The sequence below is a fragment of the Lactuca sativa genome, chromosome 5, assembly GCF_002870075.4.
Source record: "Lactuca sativa cultivar Salinas chromosome 5, Lsat_Salinas_v11, whole genome shotgun sequence".
NCBI lineage: Eukaryota > Viridiplantae > Streptophyta > Magnoliopsida > Asterales > Asteraceae > Lactuca > Lactuca sativa.
The window spans coordinates 7,133,149-7,145,182 of NC_056627.2; the positions used below are offsets into that span (position 1 = coordinate 7,133,149).

Sequence of the window (12,034 nt, forward strand, 5' to 3'; positions counted from 1 at the left end):
TCTATAATATATATAGCCAATTTTTTTACTTGACATTATACATGTGACATGTTATATGTTATATAATACGACAATTTTTGGATATGATAACATGTTGTACACACATACCAATGGATAATCCCATAATGAAAATCTCATAACCTAAAAAAATCTCATAACCTAAATATATTTTTTCTAATTGTTGGTATTTCATCATTTATATCTCATTCACGGTACATGGTTGCCTTCCATAACTGTTTTGGTAAAATATAAATTCAAAATTCTTTTTCTTACCCTTTGATAACATTCAAACTTTTGTTCCAAAAAAGGACAAAAAAGTTCTGGTACCAAAATCCGAACCTGAGGGTCAGGTTAGGTTCGGTATACCTAGGGAAATAATACTCTGTAAACGGAACTCGTAAAAGAAGAGAGAGAAACAGCCTACAGAGAGAAGAGAGAGAGAAAGTGAGACAGGAAGCTCGGGGCCGAAAAAGATGGGTCAGATCGTGAGGAGGAAGAGGAGAGGAAGGCCATCAAACACAGATCGAGCTCGGATTAACTATTCTGCCGCGCCCCCGTCACCGGTGGACCGACGGAGGAGCCGTAGACGCCGCAACGTCAGGTACAACTTTGACATCGATGACTATGTAGATGACGATGAGTTTTATGATGATGAAGATGAGGAAGTAGGTAGGAGAGAGAAGAAGCTCAGGTTATTGCTATCTGAAGATGATTCCAGGCCGAACACGCGGCGCGTGAGACACGCGCCTGCGTCTTCTTCGTCGGATGATTACGATGATGATGACGATGACGATGTTAAGCATTCGAAGAAACGGAAAATTGATACAAGTGATGGAGAAGATGATGAAGATAATGAATTTGAAGAGGTAACTGATTAATTGCACTGAAATTATTCGTATTTGCAGACTGATGCGTCGTGATATTCAGCAATTGAGATATAGTGTACGTTTTCAGCTCAGTGGAATTCATTGTGACTTTTCTACAAGGTTCAAACGCCATTTTTGTGCGCATATATGCATATGTATATATGTGTGTCGGGTGTTGGGGTAGGAGAGATTGGATTGATTGCAACGGTCGAGTCAACTGTCAAAAACTAACCCCCACAAAATCACACACAGAATATAAGCATGCTGCCCACCTTTCTCTCTCCGCCACTCTTTTTTCCTCCCCCCTCTCTCTCTACAACACTCACACGCATCCTCTCTCTTTCTCTCTCCATCTCTCTCTGATTTCGTGTCACTCACTACTCTGTCTTCTGCTTGTATAGGTCTCTGCCGCCTACATTCTGCAAGAATTTTATATATTGAATATTGTTTCTTATGTCTATTCAGCTCCTAGTTTTGATGTTCCGTTTTTCTCATTTTGACAGATAAGAGGGCGGAAATTGGAAGAAGAGGACGATGAAGAAGAAGAACAACAAGTAGAAGAAGAAGAAGAAGACGAAGCACCAGGAGGGTCGGACTTCGTTTATGGTTAGTTGCCATTTCCGGTTCTGTTCATTTCTGCTTCAACATCATGCTAGTTCGTTACCAATTTTTTCATTGTGATATTGAGTAGGGACGGCGTCAGATCTTTCTAAAGGGGTACCTTTGCCTGACAAAAAGACTCTAGAGTTGATTCTCGACAAACTTCAAAAGTAAGTATCAGTAGTTTAATATTTGAAATCATGTTCTTTTTGGGTTAAAGCTTGTTGAGTATGTAATTTTGGATGGCTTAATTGTGGCAGAAAAGATACTTATGGGGTTTACGCTGAGCCAGTTGATCCTGATGAGGTACTTTTGAGAGACTCTAGTTTTAGTATTATCTTGTTGTACTTTGGATATAACTGACATTGTTGTTTTGTATATTGCAGCTTCCTGATTATCATGATGTGATCAAGCACCCAATGGACTTTGCCACTGTGAGGAAAAAGCTTGCAAAAGGAGCCTATTTAACTTTAAAAGAATTTGAGGTTGGTTAGATTGATTGCTTGTGCTTCTGATGGAATGAGGGGCTCCAAGTAGTTGTTGATAAAATGCTCCAATTCTTGGATACCTGTTAATAGTTATCTTAATAAGCTTAACAAATGGTTTTCATGAATGCAGAGTGATGTGTATCTGATTTGCACCAATGCAATGCAATACAATGCACCAGATACAATCTACTATAAACAGGTATTCACTTTGAATGTTCCCTTTTGTTTCCCTTTTGTTTCCCCATCTTGTTCAGTTTGTTGATCTCACCACTCTAATAATTTGGGAAGGCAAGCTCTATTCAAGAGCAGGCGAAACTAAGATTCCAGAGACTAAGAGCAAATGTTGATCGATCCGAGATAGAACTCAACACAGACCATAAAATAACACCAACTACTTTCTCCCCACCTAAAAAACAATTAAAGAAACCACCTGTGCATGATGACCCTGTTGAGTCTGAAACCTTATCTGGTGCCAATGGTGCCAATGTCAGATTACAAGAATTCCCAAACAGCTCATCTGCCCAGACTCCTATCAGGCCAAATCCATATAGCAGTGGTGAAGTGCTTATTCCTGAAAACTCTTCCTTACCTGATAACAGTCTAGATAAAGACCAAGATTCAGTACCAGGTATCTATGTCATTGCAATATTTCATATCTATTTACTCTGCATTTAGCAAATTATATTCCATAAATATATATATACTAAACTGCTTATTCAGGAAAGGGTTTAATGTCTAAACCTGGAAGGAAAGCTGTACATGATGAAAATAGACGTGCAACATACAACACATCTGTTGAACCAGTAACTGAATCAGACTCCATGTTTTCAATCTTCGAGGGTGAAAGCAAGCAGTTCATTCCTGTATGTCGCAATATTCCTTATTCTTTTTTTCATATTTGACGCTACTAGTACTAGGTATGTTTGCCACGTGGATTCCAACGGAATTGGAATTCGAGATCCGTTTCCATTCCGTGGTGTGATTGATTGCCAAATGGATGGAATTCAATTCGATCGGAGTCCTTCAAACTCCATGTTTGATGGTCTCTAGAGGTGGGAGGAATTTAATTCCATTATTCTTTTTTTTATAGAAGTCCAAAATACCCTCCTTATCTATATATATATTAAGATGGTAGAAACAAAAAAAATCAATTATGTATTTTACAAAAATATTTTGTCTTTATAATTGCATTCCATTCCCTTTCCCTTTCCTAGGTATAGATTCAACTTTCAAGATTATGTATATAGTATTTAATTACTACAGTATTATATACCGAAAAGCTAAACATAATAAAAGCTAATTAAAGGCTATATGAAATTATATTAAAAAAAAATGTAATCATTCATAGTATACTAGAGAAAAGAAAATAATTATAATTTAATAGAAATAGAAATGATGAAATTTAACAAAAAGATTATGTTATGTTAGGTGGGTCTACATGCAGATCATTCATATGCGAGAAGCCTGGCTCGTTTTGCTGCAACACTGGGATCGGTTGCTTGGAAAGTCGCGTCTCAAACCATAGAACAAGCGTTGCCAGGTGGCGTCAAATATGGGCGCGGATGGGTTGGTGAATACGAACCACTTCCCACTTCAGTCCTAATCATGCCTGGAGACTACACCTTAAAAGATTTTCTACAAGAAAAAACAGCAGCAGCTTCTACAAGTAACAATAATAAACCCCCTAAACCTAAACCTGTAAAACATGAGTCTCCTACCCCTAGGGAACCCCCCATTAAACCTCCTTTCTTCAAATTTTCTGCTTCAGATTCATTGGTTGAACTGAACCACCCTCCACCCCCACCACCTGTAATTACAAGAAAACCGGTTCACACCACCGCCTCTGACATCCCGTCACCACCAGTTTCACGAAACGGAAATCTTATGTACCCGAATACTCAGAATGACGGATTTACCCCTGGGAGAGCAAATAAAGTAAACACCACACCAACACCAGTTGGTCAGGAACAACTGCAAGACCCGGTTCAGATGATGAAAATGTTAGCCGAGAGGAGTCAAAATCAACAGAATAACAACTTGAACAGTTTTGGTTTTGACTCAAAGGGGTTGAAAAGGGAGGATCCAAGTGGTAATGCAGCAGCAGCTTTAACCGCTGCTCAGGCGTGGATGTCGTTAGGTGGGACCGGGACCCACAAACAACAGATACCAGTTGATTCTTTGTATAGCCGAAATCAAGCTCCTCAAGTCTCACGGTTTCGTGGCGAGCTTCATTTTCAGGGGCAACAACAACAACTGGTTCAGGCGTTTGTCCCTCAACAAGTCCAGGGTGGTCTTCAAAATAGACACATGGGTTTGGGTTTCCCTCAGTTAGTCACTGCTGACCTGTCGAGGTTCCAGGTGCAACCTAGTTGGAGAGGGGTTAACCCGCAGCAGTTGAGACCAAAGCAACAGGAATCATCCACATGTCCACCAGATCTGAATATAGGCTACCAGTCATCTCCTGTGAGACAGTCTACTGGTATGCTGGTGGACTCTCAGCAACCTGATTTAGCTTTGCAGCTCTAAAAATCTAATAAAACAACACAAAACTTGCATGTTTATCCGCTAATGCACCGGATCCGATCAGACTTAGGCAAGTTGCTGGTGTGGATGGAAATGTGAAGTAGAAAAGTAGAGTTGGATAGTTATAAATGGGGTCGGTGTTGGTTCATGGATGGATAGATGGGGAGAGGATTAAGTTGTTGTTGATTGTTATAGCCATATATATATATATATAGTTGTATGCTGCTTTGTATTTGATTATTTTTATCATGGGGTTTATAACAGGTTTCATGTTTGAATATCCCGTGGATTATTGATTTCATATCAAGTCATCATGTCATGTTTGTAATTGTAGGTCAGAAGCTTGAATTTTGGCCTGGAGGAGTTACTTATAACCTTTGATTCCATCCATTTATGGGAAATATGTGAATATATTGATTCCTCTTCTTTTTTGTACCAATTCACTACTTCATTAACTATTAAGCATCGTCTACAATCCGATAACCTTTGATAAATTTTTACTGTTGTATGCTAACTAAGCAACCAATAACCTTAGCCAATCTGTTTGCTAAGATTTTTGCAGTGATCTTGTATTGGATTCAGGGGCGGCTCAACCGGTGTGAGGGCCCTAAGCGAACTAAAAAATTGGGGGCCTTTGGATTAAAGAGTACAAATCAACAAACCGTAAATTGAAAGTAATACATCCTGCTTACACACCGTCTCAAATGGAAAAATCAAATTTTTAAACAAACCCAAACAATTCACACTTGAGCAGCCCTTGGAGTGGATGACAAACATGAAAAACTTTAAAGTCACTGAAACATTTAGAAATATATACACAAATTATTGAAACATTTAGAAATCTATAAACAAATTCTTTAATTTCAAACTGGTGTATCTATATTCATATATGTGCAGAGATCTCAAATTCTTAAATTCTTAAATCAGAATTTCTTCAACCAAAATATTAAAATATTATTATTTTCTTGATACAACCATTAGTCAATCATCTATATTTGATGCAATGATGTTCTATTATACTCCTAATGACAACGTATTTGAAACATAAAAACTAAAAAGATAAAATTTTATTGTTCTTACTTCTTACGATCGACAATCTTGAATCGTCAAATCTCAATCGAGAATTAGAGAATGGACCGAGAAGGAAGAATCGAGAAGTTATTGGTTGGGTTTCAGACTTTCATCCTTTCACTTAATCAGTTTTGAAGAGTCGAGATTGGAGGGACAAGAGCAAAAGACAAGAAAGAAGAACACTGAAACTGAATCGTCGCTAGTCGCTAGTCGCTACTCGTTTGATTGTGGCGTCCGTGTGTACTGCGTAAAAAAGTAACAATCTATACTAGAAATTGGAGACCCCTTAGAATTGGGGCCCTAAGCCCTTGCTTAGTTTAAGATAAGGTAGAGCCGGCCCTGATTGGATTCCATTTAAAGTCTTGAATGATAATTAGATTATATACCATCAGAATCAGAGTAACAAACCAAGACTTATAATCAGCTTGAATGTTACCCCATAATATCATCTTTTATTGTTTCCCAATATCTTTTTTTTTTTTGGAAACGGTAAATAACATTAATAAAAAGGCCATGATTAGCAACCGACTAAAAGACGAGCAACTACACTCAGCCCCACTCCTGCACCCCTGAGGGTTCCTGTTTGCACCAAGTATAGGAAATGGAAATATGATATTATCAACTACTTTTGTAAGATTCACAAACATCTTCTTGAAAACCTTGTCATTCCTTGCCAGCCATGTATTCTAAAGAAGACAAAATAGGATGGTCTTTTTCCTGTTACAACTATTCCCCACAGTCGCCAAATCAAGGAACTCTGAGATGTTTGTGAGGTTTAATTGAAGATCCATTGATGGATGATTTGGACGAACTCACAGTGAAGTGAAGCAGGAGGTGTTCCAACTGTTTCTAGACTTTAATTACAGAGTGGGCACAACTGATTGGAGTTTGGAACACCTCTATCAGCCACCGGTATACATCCCATCGAAGCTCACCAAACAAAACACCTTACCTTCAAGGGGTTCAGCTTTGACCAACAAACGTCGGGACCTTTGTAAGGAATAGTTATAGAATCAATATCTTACATTCCCAATAACTTTTAACAAAAGCAAACATAAAGTTGTTTGGACTTGGAGTCTAGTCACTTCCGCTAGACCACATCACATGTCTTAACTCCTCATCGAAATCCGATAACCCAGTTCATTAATTAGGGCCGAAGACAACCTACACAACTAAAGCTTCTAGAGATGAAGTTGACACCATCAAAGTCATCAAACTTCATCTTGTAAAAATCAAACAACTCTTTGTTTCTAAAGACGGGTATGTGATCCGATCACCTTCATCTTTCACACATTTTATCGCCTTTGACGTCTTTTTTTCTTTGTTTCTTAAAATTCATGAAAAAACTTATTATTTTCATCACCCTCAACCCCTTTTATTTTTACTTTTTAGCGACATCACCTATCATGCATAAATTGCATCAAGTAAGTTATTTCATTAATAACTTCTCTAGAACCTTGGCCATTATCCAGATCTTTATCAATCTCACTCAAACGAGATTGAATTTTAATTTTGTCATACACTCTCTCTTTTTTTTTTAATCAACATGCCAAGTTCTATTTTTGTTTTAACGCCTTCAGCTTATCTTTGAACACAAAAAGCAAGAAGCTTATTACTCTCATATTCATCTTTATACATAGGCCAATTCTCTTTAATTAAATCGTCAAAGCCCTTAATATCCATCCAATAGTCATATAATTTGAACAGGTCGGTCCATAATACACCTTAGCATTTCTCAATAAAATGGGATGATGATCAAAAATATATATCTTTCAAAAGCAACCGAGCAGATGTTTGGGAATTCGTCAATCACACCTTCTGAGTTCTGACACAAGAAATCGACCTGGTTTGCTCATTTTTTTTATCTAGCTTTATTTTCTTTTTGTGTTATTAGCTCTATGATAATTTATTTCTTTATATGCAGGAAACCAACCAAGACAACATAACATCGTTATTATTTTCAGTTTTAATTATTTTTTTATTACATTTAATTTAATCTCTTATTTTAATTATTTTTTTCTTTACATTTAACCCCATCTCTATGAGAAAATATAGAAGCTTCAAACACAGAAATTTTTTAGACATGGTTTTTATAATATAAAAATAATAATAATAAAACACGATTGGCTTGTAATTTTATATTAGCACCATGTCAAACAAACACATTAAACTTCTCAACTTGATTCCATGCAGATACCATTCATTGTCTTATATACTATTTGGATCTCGTTCACAAGATTAGAGTCACTAAGAGAGTAAGATATGAAATCAAACAGAGCATGCACCATTGATAAAAGAATGTACACATTCATCCATCACCTTCTTCGTATTTACATTCAGACCCACTTAACAGCTTCAGATCAACCCAAACGTGTTCTCCCCACTGTATGTCATGTACAGGAATCCATCCTCATCTTTGTTTTCTTCATAGATTGCAGACATCATTGCAGCTGTAAACATATATTATACTAATTATCAAATCACATTACAACAAAAACATATACTATTTGAAAAAAAATATCATGTAAATTTACTTACCAGTAGGAGGCAGAATGTTCTTCACAAAGATAAAGATGGCCTTCTCAGCGCTCAGCTTGATCCTCTTTCTAACCACATACACAAACTGTCCCACTGTGAGATCAGCAGGAACAAGATACCTGCAATCATATAAGACTTTTGTTAAAATAAAGAGGTAGTCTTCAGACTTCAATTGCGTTTTGAGTTAAAAAAATATCAAAAAACATAAAAATAAATGTGGGGATGGTTGAATTAAGACAAAGAGACGACTAACTTTTTCTTGTCAATGTCTGGTATGTCGCTTCGTTCAGCTTTCTCTACAATAACCTGCAACATATAGCAATAATGAGAAAATAGCATACAGATACATATCAAGAATGTTCATCATATGAGAAGATCATATGCCATACCGGAATTCTGTCAGGATACTTTTCCCTAATACGAGCAGCTTCAGCTTGGCGCCTCTCTGAAAAAAAAAGAGTTACATCACATAATTTGCGATACACATGTATATATACTAACGTAATCAAACAGCATTAATTCGCAGATCGGCATAACAACTTTAAACGATTCCCAATTCATGTTAAAACGAGTAAAAAAGTAGATCTACGCAAACCCTAATGAATGATCAAAAGCTACCATGTGAAAAGCTACGTTTAGAGAAACAAGAATTCGAGTAATCCTATCTACGCGACGAAAGAGAGACCAAGGTCATACCGATCAAACCACCTAATAAACAGAAGACACTTCGATTTCTAATTACTATAAGCACGGAAATATGATTTTAGATGCGATAGAAAATACAAGGATTGGGAGAGTACCAAGAGGATGTTCCAATTTGAATGAACTTTTGGCCATGGCGATCGAGACTATGCAATCAACTGTAAAACAACAATCGATGAGCAGATCGAATTAGGGTTTTGATCGAATACAAAAAAGCGAAAGAACCGATTTGAGATTGAATAATCAAAATTCTAAAAAACAAACGAAGATCATACCAAAAAAAATCTTGGGGAGATGAAAGAGAAATTTTGTGCGAAATTTTATAGAGAATTCAGTTTCCAATGTTGATCGGTGCCTCAAATCTGTTTCTTTTTATATTCTTGATTAGGGCAAGGGGAAATGGATGCCTCTAGAGTTTAGGGCCTCTTTTTGTTTCACAGGCCCATCATCTGATCAATGGAATTGGCTGATTGGACTGGGCACTTCCAACCCAATAATCTTTTGATACTTGTCCTAAATGGTTCAAGTTTAATAAGGTTATCCGGTATATCCAAGACAAACCGGCTCGTGATCTATGTGGCCATGAGTGTTTTTCGTGCACATTACCTCGACCATTCGTGGTTGGGTGTTTTCGTGGTGGTTCGTGATGCATACAATGAGAGACAACGCCCAATCATGACTTCTTCTCTCAGTTCTTCGTCTCCCTCTGTCTCTCTCTTCGTTCTTCTGTTCGTGGTCGTGGAGGGTACTCCATGGCTTTGTGATAGGTGGTGGTGACCATTCTTGGAAGCTCTCCACGACCATTGTCATGGAGAGTATAACAGATGGTCTAAGGCCAAACGGTATACAAAGCACAAATGGATGGTGGGTAGTCGTGAGTCGTGGTCGTGGCTATTCGTGGTGGCTACAACGGATGCGGACGACCAATTGAATTTCGAGGCTTGGATTCGACCGTTCAACGGTCATTTTTTGTAGTTTTTATTTTTATTTTTTTCCTTACAAACTCAATACCTATATAAACAAAATAAAACCATCACTTCTCATCACATTTTACACTCTCATTCTCTAAGCCAAAAAACACATGGATTTCTTTAAAGATTTCGACTCGGATGATGACGGAGAATTCATCTCGACCTTCTCCAACGTTGTGCAACATTTTCACGATGAAGAAAGTTCAAATGTTGCGCATTCGACAACAGTCGTTAATCGTGATCGTTAAGCCGCACACGACTTATTGATACATGATTACTTTGCTGATAATTGTCTTTACAATGAGGACTCGTTCGAATGTTGTTTCCGTCAGAATAAAACAATATTTTTACGTATTAGTAATGCTTTAGAGGTCCGTTATGATTTTTTTCAAACAAAAACCCGATGCTAGAGGAATAATGGGTTTTTTCTAGTATACAAAAACATGCGGCTGCCCTTAGGTATTTGGGATACGGTATAACTGTTGGAATAGTGTCTAAGGCTGCAACTATATTAGGCAAGTGTTTGACCCGAGTGTGCATAGTCCTTTTGGGTTGCCTTCACCATAGCAACTTGATAGGATGATTTATCATGAGAGAGTAAATATTATTAATATATTATGAGAATAATATAAGGAATAATAATATTGTTATTTGATTAATATAAGTCATAAATTAATTAGTATTAATTTGGTGACTTAAAGAAATTAATTAAATAAGAGGGTATAAACTGTCAATTGTTTGATAGTTACACTTTAGACTGTAAATCCTTAAGGGATAAGGGATGGACGGATTCTAGGGCTTGGGATAGCTCAAAATCGTCCAATGCTTATCTAAGGTAAGGATTTGGATTGCTTTAAGGAAAGATTATCCAACTAGGGTTTAAAGGTGAAACCCTAAGAGTCTACAAGTATAAATAGACCCCTTGAGCAAGGGAAATCGGCATCTCTTCTAAAGAAAAGAACCCCTGGCCGATTTCTTCCCAACCTCTCTCTCAAATCATCCTCTTTGCTAGTTGGTGTTTGTAAGCCATTAGAGGAGTGACAATTATGACTCTAGAGCTCCAAGACAACAAGATCAAACAAGAGATTCAAAGGTAAACTTCTAGATCTGATTTTGTATTGTTCTTATATCTAATTAGTCATTAGAAGTCTTGGATTCAAAGCATGTTTAATTAGAAAGCCTAGATCCAAGCATTAAGGTTTTGCATGCGCACATAGGAAAGTTCTTATGGCTAAAACCCATCAGTGGTATCAGAGCCTAAATTGGTTTCTATTAAATTGTTGCTTGTTTGTTTGAATCTTATTTGCAAAATTCGATTTTTTGTGTTTCTGAGTCATGGACTCGGCGAGTCCCATAGTGGACTCGGCGAGTCCAGAATGGGTACTCGGCGAGTCCAAGCGTCAGGAACGGCCAGATTCGGGATTTTTTGATGATTATCTTATGGAAACTTGCCTTAATCATATTAGATCAACCCTAATCCGATTTTTTGATATATATGACTATAATCTTGATCTAATTAAAGATGTTTATCAATTAATAAAATATTTAATTTCCTTATATGATAATTAATTAATTATTTTGAATAAATTGGTAATTATCTTGCAAGAAATCTTGAATAAATCAAATATGGATAATTATGGAATTAATTGTTAATTGAAATTATTTGTTATTTGATTCTCCATGTTTTAAATGTTTAAAAACTTGTCCTCAAGTTTTGAAATTTATGTTTTGTGATTAAAAGTTTTAATTTAGACAATTTAAATTTCAAACCCTAGATTTTTTAAAAGTTTAAAATACAACCCTATACTAATATAATATTACAAGATTAATATATATATATATATATATATATATATATATATATATATATATATATATATATATATATAACTAAAATGCTAGTCTTACCGTTAGTAGGCCTCATTCACGAAGCTGATCTATAAGGTGGGTATAAGGTTGCGGCCTATAAAATGGCGCTTGATCGGTGGAGGGTCGTTAGCAGAACGGGTAGGATAGGGCAGCCTTATCCTCTCATTAAAAGTATAATATGAAATACAAAGTAACTACATGTTTTTAAAATTTCCCAATCTTAGTTACTTTAGGAAAAGTGAATTGATGCAATCCCATGAAATTACACTTTGCACCCTTGCTAAGAAGTTAGTGGAGCGTGTGTGGTTTACCGGCACACTAATTGGTTCTAAGCAAAGGTGGCAAAGGGTGATTCATTGTTTATCATAGTTCGATGGAACGTGTGTGGTTTACCGGCACATCGAAT

The 12,034-nt window shown here is 36.6% G+C and overlaps 2 protein-coding genes across 2 annotated transcripts; one reads left to right on the forward strand and one right to left on the reverse strand.

Annotated features, from left to right (window-relative positions):
- Positions 1-389: 389 nt before the first annotated feature.
- Positions 390-4,916, forward strand: LOC111883583 (uncharacterized). Its single transcript, XM_023879914.3, has 9 exons — positions 390-866; positions 1,370-1,472; positions 1,558-1,636; positions 1,727-1,772; positions 1,853-1,951; positions 2,085-2,153; positions 2,243-2,582; positions 2,675-2,817; positions 3,383-4,916. The coding sequence occupies exons 1-9, from the start codon at positions 474-476 to the stop codon at positions 4,478-4,480; spliced, it is 2,370 nt and encodes a 789-aa protein (XP_023735682.1). The 5' UTR covers positions 390-473; the 3' UTR covers positions 4,481-4,916.
- Positions 4,917-7,658: 2,742 nt separating this feature from the next.
- LOC111883577 (autophagy-related protein 8C-like) lies at positions 7,659-9,198 on the reverse strand. Its single transcript, XM_023879899.3, has 6 exons — positions 9,064-9,198; positions 8,887-8,946; positions 8,476-8,531; positions 8,340-8,392; positions 8,087-8,205; positions 7,659-7,998 (listed from the first exon to the last, which is right to left on the reverse strand). The coding sequence occupies exons 2-6, from the start codon at positions 8,921-8,923 to the stop codon at positions 7,904-7,906; spliced, it is 360 nt and encodes a 119-aa protein (XP_023735667.1). The 5' UTR covers positions 8,924-8,946; positions 9,064-9,198; the 3' UTR covers positions 7,659-7,903.
- Positions 9,199-12,034: the final 2,836 nt, after the last annotated feature.